Source organism: Heterodontus francisci, chromosome 6 (assembly GCF_036365525.1).
Source record: "Heterodontus francisci isolate sHetFra1 chromosome 6, sHetFra1.hap1, whole genome shotgun sequence".
NCBI lineage: Eukaryota > Metazoa > Chordata > Chondrichthyes > Heterodontiformes > Heterodontidae > Heterodontus > Heterodontus francisci.
In genome coordinates this window covers 8,001,483-8,018,958 of record NC_090376.1, presented here as the reverse complement: position 1 = coordinate 8,018,958, position 17,476 = coordinate 8,001,483, and the positions used below count along the sequence as shown (strand labels likewise).

At 45.5% G+C, this 17,476-nt stretch overlaps 1 protein-coding gene across 1 annotated transcript; it reads right to left on the bottom strand.

The window, feature by feature from the left end:
- Positions 1-13,244: 13,244 nt before the first annotated feature.
- Positions 13,245-17,476, bottom strand: coa4 (cytochrome c oxidase assembly factor 4 homolog). The gene is made up of 2 exons (XM_068032769.1): positions 17,170-17,476; positions 13,245-14,267 (listed from the first exon to the last, which is right to left on the bottom strand). Exons 1-2 carry the CDS (start codon positions 17,342-17,344, stop codon positions 13,990-13,992), a joined length of 453 nt encoding a protein of 150 aa, XP_067888870.1. The 5' UTR covers positions 17,345-17,476; the 3' UTR covers positions 13,245-13,989.

The window sequence follows — 17,476 nt, the reverse complement described above, 5'->3', positions numbered from 1 at the left end:
ACATCTGCATTCCAATGGGCAGGGACAGACTTCAGTCCAGGACACCAGGACACCAAGGAGGGCTAGAGAGAAAGGCAACATCTTTGGGTGGAGAGGCACTCGATATTTGTCATGATAATTGGTCCAAACATTAGATCCGCTCATCTTTCAACAGATTTAACTCAAGAAACAAGAAGGATTTGTGATCCAAATACACAGAGGAAGAAAAAACACTTTTCCTTTAAAGAGCTTATCCTGGGACAGAAGCAATGGAAATTTAACCCCTTCCAGGCTGCTTCTGATGAAGACCAACTGTGCGATCACCTAAACAGCTTTTCAATCGCCTGTCTGATCCATTCCATTATCCTTCCCAGCTCATCCTAATTTTATCCATACATAGACATATGTTAAAGTCTCACCAGCCGTATTGTGTTCTCCTCACACATTACAACAGTTGATGCAGAAAGGGCTCCTTTGAAAGGGTTTGGATGCTTCCAGCTTTATTTCCAAGGTTTTGACAGATTTGCCTCTGTAAATTTTTTGTTGTTGGTGAAGAGATTACTGGCTGCAGATGACCTGACTCCACCTCCCCCAGGCTATATATCAGAACTATTAGATTTCCTCCACAATTGATTTATTCACCAGCATTTCCCTAGACGCACATTCTAAGGATTCATTAGTGGCAGGTTTCTGTGAGTCCAAGTTGGATGATGGATCAGACAGTATTTGCAGCACAGAAACAGGCCATTCAGCCCATCTGCTACACATCAGTCTCCTCCTACCCCTACTTCATCTCACTCTATCAACATAACCCTTCGATTCCTTTCTCCCTCATGTATCCAGCTTCCCCTTAAATGTATCTATACTGTTCACCTCAGCCACTCCCGGTGGTAGTGAGTTCCACATTCTCACCACTCTCTGGCTAAAGAAGTTTGTCCTGAATTCCGATTAGATTGATTCGTGATTCTCTGGTATTTATGACCCCTTGTTTTGGTCTCCCCCATAAGTGAAAACATCTTCAGGCAAAGTACAAAGTGGAAATCTCTCAAACAAAAAGCAGTAGATGCTACTTCAATTAATCACTTCAACTCTGAGGTCAAGACATTTAAACTAACTAAGAGAATGAAGGGAAATGGCAGGTAGAGTGAGGTAGGATACAGATCAGTCATGATCTCATTGAATGGAAGAACAGTCTCGAGGGGCTGAATGGCCTCGTCCTATTCCATGAAAAGAAAAGAAAGACTTGCATTTATGTAGCATTTACAGTGAATGAAGTACTTTTGAATTGTAGTCACTGTTGTAATGTAGGAAACGTGGCAATCAAATTGCGCACAGCAAGCTCCCACAAACAGCATTGTGATAACAACACTCATAACCCAAGATAAATAAATAAGAAACATATGCCCAATGTCCTGGTTAATATTTATTGCCCATCACTAGTTGCCCTTGAGTAGGTGGTGGTGAGCTGCCTTCTTGAGCCACTACAACCCAAGTAGTGCAGGTACACCAACATTGCTAGTCGGAGGGAGTTTCCGGATTTTGACCCAGCAACAATGAAGGAACAGTGATATATTTCCAAGTCAGGATGGTGTGTGGGTTGGAGGGGAATGTGCAGGTGGTGGTATTCCATAGGAACATAGGAGCAGGAGTAGGCCATTCAGCCCATCGAGCCTGCCTCGCCATTCAATATGATCATGGTTGATCATCGACTTCAATGCCTTTTTCCCACACTATCCTCATATCCCCTTATGTCACTGGTATTTAGAAATCTGTCAATCTCGGCTTTAAACATACTCAATGACTGAGCTTCCACAGCCCTCTAAAGTAGAGAATTCCAAAAATTCACAATCCTCTGAGTAAAGGAATTTCTCCTCATCTCTGTCCTAAGTGGTTTCCCCCTTATTTTGAAATTGTGCCCCCTGATTCTAGACTCCCCAACCAGGGGAAACATCTTAGCTGCATCTACCCTGTCTATCCCTTTAAATATTTTGTAGGCTTCAATTAGATCACCTCTCATTCTTCGAAACTCTAGAGAATACATACCCAGTTTCCCCAATCTCTCTTCATAGGACAGTCCTGCCATCCCGGGAACAAGACTGGTGAACCTCCGTTGCACTCCCTCTATGGCAATAATATCCTTCTTAAGGGGACCAAAAATACACACCGTACTCCGAGTGCGGTTTAACCAAGGTTCTATACAATTGAAGAAAGACTTCACTACTCCTCCACGCAAACCCTCTTGCGATAAAGGCTAACATACCATTAGCCTTCTTAATTGCTTGCTGCACCTGCATGTTAGCTTTCAGTGACTTATTGACAAAGACACCCAGGTCCCTTTGTACATCTACACTTTCTAAGCTCTTACCATTTAAGAAATACTCTGCACATCTATTCCTCCTACCACAGTGGATAACCTCACATTTTTCCACATTATATTCCATCTGCCATGTTCTTTCCCACTCACTAAGTCTCTCCAAACCCCCTTGAAGCCACTTTGCATCTTCCTCACAACTCACATTCCCACCTAGTTTTGTGTCATCCGCGAACTTGGAAATATTACATTTGGTCCCCCACATCCAAATAATTGATAGAGATTGTGAACAGCTGGGGCACACGCACTGATCCCTGCGGTACCCCACTAGTCACAGCCTGCCAACGCGAAAATGACCCGTTTATTCCTAGTCTCTGCTTTCTGCCTGTTAACCAATCCTTAATCCATGCCAGTATATTACCTTCTATCCCATGTGCTTTAATTTTGCTAACCAATCTCCTGTGGGGGGCTTTATCAAAAGCCTTCTGAAAATCCAAGTATACCATGTCCACCGACTCCCCTTTATCAATACTATTATTAACATTCTCAAAAAACTAATTTTTCATTCGTCAAACATGATTTCCCATTCATAAATCCATGTTGACTATAACCCAATCAGATCATTATTATCCAAGTGTCCATTTATCACATCCTTTAGAATAGATTCTAGCATTTTCTCAACGATGATGTAAGGCTAACAGGTTTGCAACTCCCTATTTTCTCTCTCCATCCCTTCTTAAATAGTGGGGTGACATTTGCGACCTTCCAATCAGCAGAAACCGCTCCAGAATCCATAGAATTTTGGAAGATGATCACCAATGCATCCACTATCTCCATAGCTACCTCTTTCAACACTCTGGGATGTAGAATATCAGGTCCTGGGGACTTATCAACCTTCAGCCCCATTAATTTCTCCAATACAACCTTCTTACTATCACTAATTTCCTTCAACTCCTCAATCCCCCTAACCCCTTGGATCTTTAATTTTGGGAGATTTCTTGTATCTTCCTCAGTGAAGACAGACACAAAATAATCTTTTAGCCTCTCTGCCATTTCTCTATTCCCCATTATAAATTCTCCTGACTCTGCCTGTAATGGACCCAAATTTGTCTTAGCCAAATGTTTCCTTTTTACATACCTGTGGAAGCTTTTACAGTCTGTTTTTATATTTTTTGCTAGCTTACACTCATATTCTATTCTCCCATTCTTTATGTTTCTTCGTCCTCCTTTGCTGTATTCTAAATCCTCCCAATCTTCAAGTTTACTACTATTTCTGGCAACTTTATAAGCCTTTTCTTTTAATCTTATTGATCCTTAACTTCCTTTGTTATCCACGGTTGACTACCTTTACTTTTGGGATTTTTGTGCCTTGCCTTCCCATGCATCTGCTGCCCATGTCCTTCTAGGTGGTAGAGGTTGCGGGTTTGGAAGGTGCTGTTGAAGGAGCCTTGGTGAGTTACTGCAGTGCATCTTGTAGATGGTACACACTGCTACCACTGTGCACTGTGGTGGAGTAAGTGAATGCTAAAGGTGGTGGATAGTGTGCCAATCAAGCGGGCTGCTTTGTCTTGGATGGTGTCAAGCTTCTTGAATGTTGTTGGAGCTGCACTCATCCAGGCAAGTGGAGAGTATTCCATCACACTCCTGACTAGTGCCTTGTAGATGGTGGACAGGCATTGGGGAGTCAGATGAGTTACTTGCCACAGAATTCCCAGCCTCTGACCTGCTCTTGTAGCCACAGTATTTATATGGTTGGTCCAGTTAATATTCTGGCCAATGGTAACCCCCAGGATGCTGATAGTGGGAGATTCAGTGATGATAATGCCATTGAATGTCATGGGGAGATGGTTAGATTCTCTGTTGTTGGAGATGGTCCTTGCCTGGTACACGTGTGGCGTGAATGTTATTTTTTAGCCCAAGCCTGAATATTGTCCAGGACCTGCTGCATGTGGGCAAGGACTGCTTCAGTATCTGAGGAATTGCAAAAGGTACTGAACACTGTGAAATCAATAGTGAATATCCCTACTTCTGACTTTATGTTGGAGGAAGGTCTTTGATGAAGCAGCTGAAGATGGTTGGACCTAGGACACGACCCTGAGGAACTCCTGGGGCTGAGATGATTGGCCTCCAATAATTCCAACCATCTTCCTTTGTGCTAAGTATGACTCTAATCAATGGAGAGTCCTCCTCCTGGTTCCCATTGACTTCAATTTTGCTGGGGTTGCTTGATGCCACATTGGTCAAATGCCTCCTTGATTTCAAGGGCAATCACTCTAATGTCTGGAATTCAGCTCTTTTATCCAAGTTTGGAGCCAAGTGGCACTCGCAGCAGGTAGTTGGTGAGTAAATGCCAATTGATAGCACTGTAGATGGCACCTTCCATCACTTTGCTAATGATCAAGAGTAGAGTCATGGGGCAGTAATTGACTGGATTGGATTTTTTTTATGGACAGGACATACAAGGGCAATTTTCCACATTGTTGGGTAGATGCCAGTATTGTAGCTGTACCGGAACAGCTTGGCTAAAGGCACAGATAGTTCTGGAGCACAAGTCTTCAGAACTACAGCCAGGATGTTGTAGAGCCCATAACCTTTGCAGTATCCAGTGCCTTCAGGCATGGCTTGATATCATGTGTAGTGAATAGGATTGCCTGAAAACTAGCATCTATGATGGTGAAAACCTCAGGAGGAGGCTGAGAGAGATCATCCACTCAGCATTTCTGACTGAAGATTGTCTCCCCGGCTCTTCTTCAAATTATTGCCATGGGATCTTTACTGTCAATTGAGAAAGGTGGCACCTCTGACAGTGCAGCATTCCCTCAGTAGTGTAGAGGGAGTGTCAGCCTGGATTTCGGTGCTCAAATAGTAGAGTGGTACCCAGACCCTTATGATTGAGAGGTGACAGTGCTACCCACTAAGCCACAGCCATTCCTATACATCGACTCTATTAAATTCCTTCATCATTTTAAGATGTCTATTAGTTCACCCTTCAGCTTTTTCTTTGCTGGTTTACAATTCAAAGTTGTTTCAAAAGATTCCTCCCACCCCTGCACAAACTCCTCTCAATCCTGGATTTCTTCCAAGTCAAGCAGGAATACTGTCTGAAATAAAGACTTATATTTATACAGCATTGCCGTGTTTTGGAGTTTTCGTGCTATTTCTTGGGTTCAGATTCATTGGACAACAACCCATGTAAGTGGACCTCACACCCACTATGATCAGGAGTGCCCCTTTTCCCCGCACAATGCCTGGGGAATAAATAATGAGACCAGCGATCGGAACCAAGAACCCTTACTCTATACATCACCTACTAAATAAATCACATATTAAACCCCGTTCTTCAAAGGGCAGACTGAATGAGTATTGTTATATGCAGAGACTCTGGCTGTGAAACAGGTGATGGTTTTATGTAGTGAAACAGTGACTGACCAAGAGAGTAAGAATAGTCAATGACACACTGGTCTATTTTCCTCAATAAAAGAAATAAATACATCATCCAGCTTCTCTCTATACTTAAGACTGTAAAACTCCAAGTTCTGCTCCAAGTCACACAACATCCAGACTTAGATATACATAAGTTGTTCCATCATTGTCGCTGGATCACGATCCTGGAACTCCCTCACTAACAGCACTGTTGGAGCACCTTCATCACACAGACTGCAGCGGTTCAAGAAGATGGCCCACCAGCACCTTCTCAAGAGACAACTAGAGATAATAATGTTCAGCACCATTCACGACTCCTCAGATACTGAAGCAGTCCATGTAGAAATGCAGCAAAACCTGGACAATATCCAGGCTTGGGCTGATAAGTGGCAAGTAACATTTGCACCATACAAGTGCCAGGCAATGACCATCTCCAACAAGAGAGAATCTAACCATCTCCCCTTGACATTCAATGGCATTACCATCGCTGAATCCCCGACTATCAACATCCTAGGGGCTACCATTGACCAGAAACTGAACTGGAGTAGCCATATAAATATCGTGGCTACAAGAGCAAGTCAGAGGCTAGGAATCCTGCGGTGAGTAACTCACCTCCTGCCTCCCCAAAGCCTGTCCACCATCGACAAGGCACAAGTCAGGAGTGTGATGGAATACTCTCCACTTGCCTGAATGGGTGCAGCTCCAACAACACTCAAGAAGCTTGACACCATCCAGGACAAAGCAGCCCTCTTGATTGGCACCCCATCCACAAATATTCACTCCCTCCACTACCGACACACAGTGGCAGCAGTGTGTACCATCTACAAGATGCACTGCAGCAACGCACCAAGGCTCCTTCGACAGCACCTTCCAAACCCGCAACCTCTACCACGTAGAAGGACAAGGGCAGCAGATGTATGGGAACGTCACCACCTGCAAGTTCCCCTCCTAGTCATACACCATCCTGACTTGGAACTATATCGCAGTTCCTTCACTGTGACTTGGTCCAAATCCTGGAACTCCCTTCCTAACAGCACTGTGGGTATACCTACCTCACATGGACTGCAGCGGTTCAAGAAGGCAGCTCACCACCACCTTCTCAAGGGCAATTAGGGATGGGCAATAAATGCTGGCCTGGTCAGCGATGCCCACATCCCATGAATGAATTTTTAAAAATGAAAAAAATAATAAAAGCAAAATACTGCAGATGCCGGAAATATGAAACAAAAATAGAAAGTGCTGGAAATACTCAGCATCTGTGGAGAAAGAAACAGAGTTAACGTTTCAGGTCTGTGACCTTTCATCAGAACTGGCAATGGTTAGAAAAGAATTAGGTTTTGAGCAAGTTGGGGGGGGGTGGGTGGTGAGGAAGAGAACAAAAGGGGAGGTGTGTGATGGGACAGAGGCAGGAGAGATTCAATACACACAGAAATCCCGTTGGAGAGAAGAGCAGAACTTCTTCAAGGTAGGCATTCCTGGAAGAGAAGTGGCAGTGAATTAAACACTCAAATAAAAGCAAAATACAAATAAATGCCATCCTTGCCAGCTATTCATCCCATGAACGAATTTTTAAAAAGTAGGATTTTTTTTGTACCAATAGAAATTGAATTATCAAGTAACGTTAATTAGACACTTCTGAATGAGGAGTACGTCACAAATGCAAGTCGTTCTTTTCAACATAGGGTGGAGGAGCAGTGGGGGCTGGGACAGAAGGCAGCACTGTGGGGGTGGAGTAGTTGTTGTCTAGTAGGGGAAATATCTTACAGGCTCAGCATTTACTCAACGTGTAAAGTTTTCCATTAATGTCCAGAAAATTGACAGCAGCAAGTATCAGCTGAGCAGACATCTGTTGGCCAGTCTTTGTTACAACCTTCCCACCGAGTGAGACTCTATTCTTGAAACTAGTCTGTTGGCATTTAAAGAGTTAAAAGTTCATAAATCTCAGACTCTTTGTTATTTGGGTCCCACGTCACTGGGAATTAGAGTGACGAAGAGGTGGTGTTTACATTTAGATGGATTTTGTTCTCGCTGAAGGAATGGCATTCACAGCTCATCACACTGACATTTGGTGGGCTTTTCAGCATCAACTTACAGTAATTATAGATCCTGTCCCACATGGTGCCCTCTACAACAGATCTGGAACCTGTGTGAACAGATCAAGCAACAGCACGTTCCTTCAAGTAATCAGATTGAAAAATCCTCACTGAGCCATGTACAGTCTAAACCAGCAAATATAAATTTGAATATTTAATTCAATGAAAGGAAAATAAAGAGAGGGAAAGAAAGATGGATTAAGAGATGATACAGAAAGAAAAGGTAAAAATTTAATTTCTCACTGTTAAAAAATCTCCAAGAATAATTAAATTCTGAGGGAATGAGACTCCACACTTGTAAAATTAATTTTTCAGAGTCAGAGAGGTCATTTAGCAGTAATTAAGACTTACTTCATCATTAAAAATTCACTGACACCTGAATGAGCAAGCCCTAACATTTTCTGGTGTAACTAGTGGGTAAGTATCATAACTTCACACCCTTCATGTGTTTCAATTTTGAGTCTCTCAGTGAGGTAGCCATATAGCTGAGCTTGTAGAGGGGCAGCAACCTTCTGATTTTGGGGTTTACCTGCGCGTGTGCAGATGCCAGATGTTGATGTCTGATTTACTCCTTAATAACAGTGAGCACTGATAGCCTCATGGTTATTCTTCACTCAAGGTCCGATTCATTAGATTATATATAACTGACCATAACAATATATTCTGTGCCTTGCTAACCCTCAACACCAATCTGTCAGTCTTGGGAGAGTGAGATGTTAGAAAGAAAGTCTTGAGTGATAAGAGGTTTATCAGGCCTGGGAACATCTCAATAAGAGACTGGTACTAAAAGATATGGAATCAAGGCAGGTACATGGAGATAAAATACAAATCAGCCAGGATATTTAATGGCAGAACAGGTTCGAAGGGCTGAATGGCCTCCTCCTGTTCCTATGTTTTGGAAATATGTGTAAAGGTTTATGGAATGCAAATGCCTGTAGATTACAGCAGCTCGAGAAACATGGTACAAACAGGGCGAGGGCACAGCTATAAGTTGGAAGAATAGAGAGAAGCTTCAACTCATGAGCTGTAACGTGTGATCTCCTGCATCAAAACATCTTTTGTAAAAAGTTGGCTTAATGCTTCACAAACCTGCACGCTTCGTAACATCACTCAACTCTAACCCTGCCTCAGCTCATCTGCTACTGAAACTCTCATTCATGCCTTTGTTACCTCCAGACTTAATTACTGGCTGGCCTCCCACATTCTTTCTTCTGTAAATCTGAGGTCATCCAAAACTCTCCTGCCCATCTCCTAACTCGCGCCAAGTCCCGTTTATCCATTGCTCCTGTACTTGTTAACCGACATTGCTTCCCAAATAAGCAACACCTTGATTTTAAAATTCTCATCCTTGTTTTCAATTCCCTCCATATCTCTGTAATCTCCTCCAGCCCTACAACCCTGTGAGATATCTGCGCTCCTCCAATTCTGGCCGCTTGAGCATCCCCGATTTTCACCATTGGCAGCCGTGCCTTCAGCTGTCTAGGCCCTAAGCTCTGGAATTCCCTCCCAAAACCTCTCCGTCTCTGAGCCTCTCCCTCCTTTAGATGCTCTTGGTACTTCATTGAGCAAGTTTTTGACAGATTATCTGCCCTGTTACCTCCAGTTGAGGGGAGGCGGTGGTGTACTGGTATTGTCATTGGACTAGTAACCCAGAAACCCAGGTATTGCTCAGGGACATGGGTTCGAATCCCACCGCAGCAGAAGATGGAATTTGAATTCAATTAATAAATCTGGAATTTAAAGCTAGTCTAATGATGGCCATGAAACCATTGTCGATTGCTGTAAAAACCCATCTGATTCACTAATGTCCTTTAGGGAAGGAAATCTGCTGTCCTTACCTGGTCTGGCCTACATGTGACTCCAGATCCACAGCAATGTGGTTAACTCTTACATGCCCTCAAAATGGCCTAGCAAGCCACTCAGTTCAAGGGCAATTAGGGATGGGCATTAAATGCTGGCCTGGCCTGCGATGCCCACATCCCATGAATGAATAAATGAAAATGTGGCTTGGGGCCAAACTTTTGTTTGAAAATTGCTCCTATGAAGCGCCTTGGGATATTTTACATTCAAGGTGATATATAAATGCAAGTCACTGGTGCTGTCACTGCAAGGATTTGACTCCATGTTTCATACTCATTATTGACCCACAGAGGCAGAACTGCAGCTTTTGTCTGTGATTATCAAACAACAAGGAATTAAGAGTGAGGAGGGGCAGAGTGGCTTAAAATGAAAACGGAATACCTGCTTTCTGAATGGTTCAGTAGGTAACAGGATTGAGCTGTAAAGGTCCTGGATTGCCCCTGAGTTTGCCGGGCTGATTGGGTTAATAATTGGGCTCAAGAATCCATGAGCGAGAGAGGAGAAACCAGCCAGTGTCTCCCACTCATGATTACCACCGGACTCTCATCCACCACCTCTGCTCCACGGGCCCACCTCAGCGGGGCTGCCTTCCGTGTGGATTCAATCCTTAATTCAGCGAACGTGGTTCTTGCAATCTCTTCCCATCCCTCAGCTACCTCCAGAGTTCCCCTGCTAGATGGAGTCAACTTCCTGTCATGTTCACGGAGGGAAAAGTGGTGAAATGTGAAATGAACTGGAGGAATTAGGAACTAAAAGTCAACTGTTGAGCTGGATTACAAAAAAAAGGACACATTTGTGCCACAGGCAAGATGGAGTAGAGGTCAGGTAACCACTCCTGTACTGCCATTAAACATGTTTTTCTGTTGAAAATGAAAACCGTTATCCATGTCTCAATTAGCCTTGGGAAAACATATTGAAATGGAAAACAGCCCATTCCATGCTAACAACTACATCTGCAGGAATGGAGCTAACAAAGACGTTTACAGACAGACTGACTCCACAGCCAAGTCTAAAATAATTGGTGTGAAGTAACACCTATTTATCAAAATGGACCACATTCAGAAACCGTCATGTAACAATGGTTCCCATATCCTGAAACACTGTATGAATCACCCCAGGGTTGAGACCCCTTAGTCACCTGACCAACACCCCAACCAGACAGGTTTCTACCTTAAAAGGTATCTCTCTGGGAAGAAAGAGCGAGAAGAAAAGCCAGAACAGCTGAGAGACAGCTCCAGCTGAACAGGAGCCCCATTGATAACATCTTTTAACCTCTGCAGCAGAGAAATTGCAAGGTGACTTTGGAACTCCCCCACCTATTTTAAATAAATAAATAAATAGTAAGGAGGAAAGCCTTAGATTACAGGACGATATAGATGGGCTGGTAAGATGGGCAGAGCAGTGGCAAATGGAATGTAATCCTGAGAAGTGTGAGGTGATCCATTTTGGGAGGAATAACAAGGCAAAGGAATATACAATGGATGGTAGGACCCTGGGAAGTACAGAAGGTCAGAAGGACCTTGGTGTACTTGTCCATAGATCACTAAAGGCAGCAGCACAGGTAGATAAGGTGGTTAGGAAGGCATATGGGATAAATGCCTTTATTAGCCAAGGCATAGAATATAAGAGCAGGGAGGTTATGATGGAGCTGTATAAAATGCTAGTTAGGCCACAGCTGGAGTACTGTGTCCAGTTCTGGTCACCACACTATAGGAAGGATGTGATTGCACTGGAGAGGGTGCAGAGGAGATTCACCAGGATGTTGCCTGGGCTGGACCATTTCAGCTATGAAGAGAGACTGGGTAGGCTAGGGTTGTTTCCGTTAGCGCAGAGAAGACTGAGTGGGGACCTGATTGAGGTATACACAATTATGAGGGGTATTGATAGGATAGATAGGAAGAAACTTTTTCCCTTAGTGGAGGGATCAATAACTAGGGGGCATATATTTAAGGTAAGGGATAGAAGGTTTAGAGGGGATTTGAGGAAGAATCTTTTTCACACAGCGAGTGGTTGGAATCTGGAACGCACAGCCTGAAGGGGTGGTAGAGGCAGGAACCCTCACAACTTTTAAGAAGTATTTAAATGAGCACTTGAAACGCCATAGCATACAAGGCTACGGGCCAAGTGCTGGAAAATGGGATTAGGATAGGTCTTGATGGCCAGCACAGACACGATGGGCCAAAGGGCCTGTTTCTGTGCTGTTTTACTCTATGAACTGTGAAAATGAACCAGAATCAATGCAGGAACTACCATCGACTCTGGATTCATCTCAAAGTCAGAAGGTTGTAGGTTTGGGGCCTCACTCCTGGGACTTGAGCACAAAATCCAGGTTTATACTCCCATTGCAGTACCGAGGGAATGCTGCACTGCCGGAGGTACTTTTGTTTGGATGAGACGTTACATTGCCTTCTCAGATGGGTGTAAAAGATCCCATGATAATATTGGAAGACCTACAGGGAAACTTTCTCTGGCTTCCTGGTCAATATTTATTTCTAAAATCAGATGATCTGGTCATTATCACATTACCGTTGGTGGGAGCTTTGTGTGTACAAATTGGCTGCTGCATTTCCTACGTCACAATAGTGACTACAGGTCAAATTACTTCATTGGCTGTAGGGCACTTTGTGTCATTCCGAGGTCATGAAAGGCGCTATAGAAATGCAAGTCTTTCTTTATACAGCGCCTTTCATGGCCTCCATGACATCACAAAGTGCTTTATCGCCAATGAATCATAGAATGGTTGTAACACAGGAGGCGACCATTCGGCCAATTGTGTCCGTGCCAGCTCTCTGCAAGAGCAACTCACCTAGTCCCACTCCCCTGCTTTTTCCCCATAGCCCTGATTTTTTTTTTCTCCAGATAATTATCCAATTCCCTTTTGAAAACTACGACTGAATCTGCCTCCACCACACTCCCAGGCAGTGCATTACAGATCCTAACCACTCGCTGTGTGAAAAAGATTTTCTTCATGTCGCTGTTGCTTCTTTTGCCAATCGGTGTCCTCTTGTTCTCAACCCTTCCGCCAATGGGAGCAGTTTCTCCCTATCTTCTCTGCCCAGCCCCTCATGATTTTGAACACCTCTATCAAATCTCCTCTTCTCCATGGAGAACAGCCCCAGCTTCTCCAAATTATCCATGTAACTGAAGTCCCTCATCCCTGGAACCATTCTTGTAAATCTTCTCTGCACCCTCTCTAATGCCTTCCCACCCTTCCTAAAGTGCGGAGCCCAGAATTGGGCACAATACTCCAGTTCAGGATGAACCAGTGTTTTATACAGGTTCACCATAACCTCCTTGCTTTTGTACGCTGAGCCTCTATTTATAAAGCCCAGGATCCCATATCCCTTATTAACAACTTTCTCAACTGCCCTGCTTTCAATGATTTCTGCTCCTGAGCCCCCTTTAGAATTGTACCCTTTAATTTAAATTCTCTTCTCATTCTCCCTGGCAAAATGTATCACTTCACATCACCAGCCAGAACAGTCATAATCTGGCACACATTCAGAGACATCATGATAATGGGAAGGAAATGTGCAGCAACAGCTCAGGAACAGAATGAAGGCCAGGAGAGTACAAACTTAGAAAACATAATTGAGTTTTATTCACCATTGCAAGTCTTGACGTTAAGCTGTATGTTGATAAGTTTTTAAAAATCAATCCATCGAAGCTGGGGAGGAGAGGGGATGAGGGGGAGGGGGGGGGAAGGAAGAAGGGCATTCTCAGTTAAGAGTTGGGGTGGGGGTGTCCAGGTCTTAAAAAGCATTTTCTGATCCACTTACGCTGTAATTTCACAAGGCAACCCGATCCTGGCCAACTGCAGACCAGGCCTCCACTCCCGCTTCAATCCAGCTCCTTCAAACTGCGCCCATCACCATTGACAGGCCTAAAACTATCAGTAATTCATGGCTCTCTCCAGACTAAAGTCAGGCTGTGAAGAGCAGAACCTAGCAGTGCAAGTGGACACAATGCAAATCTCGCATGTCGAGCTAGTCTGAAAAGCAGCAGGCAGCACTGTACAGCCTGTAGCTCCTTGGCAGCAGGGAGCAGTTACTGAATGGTGTCTCAAGTTCATATTACACATAGTGTTTGAGCAGTATGGGCTGGGAGGAGGCTCATGTGGGGCATAAACAACGACATGGAGCATAAATAGCGACATGGACAAGATCGAGTGGCATATTTCCCTGCTGAACAAGCCACAAACATTCACAGCTTCAGTCAAAGTCCTTACGAGATGGTTCCCTCACCGCTCGCTGAAGTTGGAGGGTTTTCTTTAGATTGAAAGAAAATAAGGGATTGCTGATTCTCACAGGACGTCGCCCGATTTCAGCTCCCGGCTGGGCCGGGTTTGTGTCTGGCGGGCGGGGTAGCTCGCAGTTGCTGGTATTCTGCCATGCACTGTTTGAAGTCGAGCACAGGCTGCTGGCACTTGCGCCAGTCTTGGTGTTCTGCCATACAATCCTGAACAGCATGATGGAAGCTGGCACAGCCGGTCCTGGAGATCATCTGATCCACAGGGTCCTCCTCGTCCTTCTCCTCAGACTTTCTGCTCCAGTTGTGGCCTTGGGAAGCAGGGGCAGACATTTTGGAAATGCCCACCTTACCTGCAAAAGTGAAACACATTTTTTGCATCAAAAAAAAAGGCACCATGCACCTCCACTTTTCCCATTTAACGCCTTTGCATTTCATCACTTCTGAATGCAGCAGGAGATCAAGGAGAGTGGCTGGGATCTGAACGAGAGGGTGAGGGGGCAACCAGCGGCTGGGGATTAGGGTAGAGGTTAAAAATTGGGGTTAAGGGGTGGAACCAGGTTAAGGGTTTGGCGTTTAAAATCGATGTAGAGCTTAGGGGCTCAGGTTAAGAGTTGGATGATATCAGGAGTTGGGGTAGAGGTCAGGAGTTGGGGTGGAGGTCAGGAGTTGGGGTGGAGGTCAGGAGTTGGGGTGGAGGTCAGGAGTTGGGGTAGAGGTCAGGAGTTGGGGTGGAGGTCAGGAGTTGGGGTGGAGGTCAGGAGTTGGGGCGGAGGTCAGGAGTTGGGGCGGAGGTCAGGAGTTGGGGTAGAGGTCAGGAGTTGGGGTGGAGGTCAGGAGTTGGGGTAGAGGTCAGGAGTTGGGGCGGAGGTCAGGAGTTGGGGCGGAGGTCAGGAGTTGGGGTAGAGGTCACGGGTAAAGATTCACAGCGCCTGGAATCGTTGAGCCGCGGCCTGAGGTCCAGCCCGGACCCGCGGACATTGAGGAGCCTCCGCGACCACTTCACTGACCCTAGCCGAGGGAACCGCAAACTTCCGGTGTCACATCCAAACCCGTCCCCCCCCCGCCGCCGGATATGAGCAGCGCCGGAAGTGTGCGGCAGCAAAAATTAACCGGGGTCAGAGGGCGCTGCGTTACCACAGCAACAGAGGGAGGGTGAACATTCCTATCAGAGATTTGTGTCCTCTGCTCCTCTTTAATTCACAACCGTAAAATCATTTAACCATGTCCGGATTCCCAGGCAGACCTGTGTGGACAACACAGTGGGCTTTTGGTAAAAGTTTCTGCCGCATGAAATTTAAAAAAAATAGGATTTTGCTGCCACCTAGTTGCAGGAATGGATAAAATCAGCCGACTTGACAATTTCCAGTTTCCTGGCACTAACCGCCTCCTCTTCACTATGGACTCCCAATCTCTCGACACCTCCATCCCCCACCAGGATGGATTAAGGGCTCTCCGCTTCTTCCTGGAACAGAGGCCCAACCAGTCCCCATCCACCACCACCCTCCTCCGCCTGGCTGAACTTGTTCTCACATTGAACAACTTCTCCTTCAACTCCACTCACGTCCTTCGAGTAAAAGGTGTCGCTGTGGGTACCCGCATGGGTCCTAGTTACGCCTGTCTTTTTGTGGGATATGTCGAACGTTCCTTGTTCCAGTCCTACTCAGGCCCCCTCCCCCAACTCTTTTTCCGGTACATTGATGACTGTATCGGTGCCGTTTCCTGCTCCCGCCCCGAACTGGAAAACTTTATCAACTTTGCTTCCAACTTCCACCCTTCTCTCACCTTCACATGGTCCATCTCTGACACTTCACTTCCCTTCCTCGACTTCTCTGACTCCATCTCTGGGGATAGGTTGTCCACTAATATCCATTATAAGCCCACTGACTCCCACAGCTACCTCGACTACACTTCTTCACACCCTACCTCCTGTAAGGACTCCATTCCATTCTCCCAGTTTCTCTGACGCATCTGCTCTGATGATGCTACCTTCCATGACGGTGCTTCTGATATGACCTTTTTCCTCAACTGAGGATTCCCCCCCACTGTGGTTGACTGGGACCTCAACCGTGTCTGTCCCATTTCTCACACCTCCACCCTCACCCCTTCCCCTCCCTCCCAGAACTGTGACAGGGTTCCCCTTGTCCTCACTTTCCACCCCACCAGCCTCCACATCCAAATGATCATCCTCCGCCATTTCCGCCACATCCAGCGTGATGCCACTACCAAACACATCTTCCCCTCCCTTCGCCGTCAGCGTTCCGATGGGATCATTCCCTCCGTGACACCCTCGTCCACTTCTCCATTACCTCCACCACCTCATCCCCTTCCCATGGCACCTTCCCCTGCAATCGCAGGAGGTGTAATACCTGCCCATTTACCTCCTCCCTCCTCACTATCCCAGGCACCAAACACTCCTTTCAGGTGAAGCAGTGATTTACTTGTACTTCTTTCAATTTAGTATACTGTACTCGCTGCTCACAATGTGGTCTCCTCTACATTGGGGAGACCAAACGCAGACTGGGTGACAGCTGTGCGGAACACCTCCGCTCAGTCCGCAAGCATAACCCCGAGCTTCTGGTTGCTGGCTATTTCAACACTTCCCCCCTGCTCTCATGCTCACATCTCGGTCCTGGGATTGCTGCAGTTTTCCAACAAACATCAACGCAAGCTCGAGGAACAGCATCTCATTTACCGATTAAGCACAGCCTGCCGGACTGAACATGGAGTTCAATAATTTCAGAGCATGATGAGTCCCCTTTTTATGCTTAGTTATTTTCTCTTTTTCCTTTTTTATTTGGTTATTTTACTTCAGGTTTTTCAGTTTGTTTAGTTTGTTTTCACTATGCCTATCCATTGTTTTGGTTTTTTTATGTTTGTGCTTGAAGTGCTCTGTGCTTTACAGTCATTCACACCCTCTCTGTACTAACACTTTGTCTTTCAGCACACCATTAACATACCATTCGCCATGACCTTCTGGGACCCTGTCCTATCAACACCTTCACCTTTGTTATCTCCTGCCCCACCCCCGCTTTACTCGCTTAAAACCTTTTACATTTCTAATATTTGTCAGTTCTGAAGAAGGGTCACTGACCTGAAACTTTAACTCTGCTTTTCTCTCCACAGATGCTGCCAGACCTGCTGAGTATTTCCGGCATTTCTTGTTTTTATTTCAGATTTCCAGCATCTGCAGTCTTTTGCTTTTATTAACAACTACTTAGATTTATAGAAGCAAAGATAACCAAATGACTTCACCTTGGAAAATCAAGTGCAAAAAGGGAAGAGCTGGATGTTCTCCCTCCCGCCTGTCTCGGTGTCTCTCACTGACCGCAGTGAAAGCGACTCCGGGGCCGCAATGGCGGGCAGCGGCTCCCAGAATGCCCCGCACATGGGAAAGGCCCCTATCCCGCCGGAAGAGTCGGCCGCGCATGCGTACTTCGCCACGCCGTTTTATTTTTAAAAACGCTCGTTATTTTTCCCGCCGCACCTTCAAATTTCATTCAGAAACACCGGGCGCTCTGTGCAGCTAAAACAGGATTTGTGTTTCTTTCAACGCGCGTAG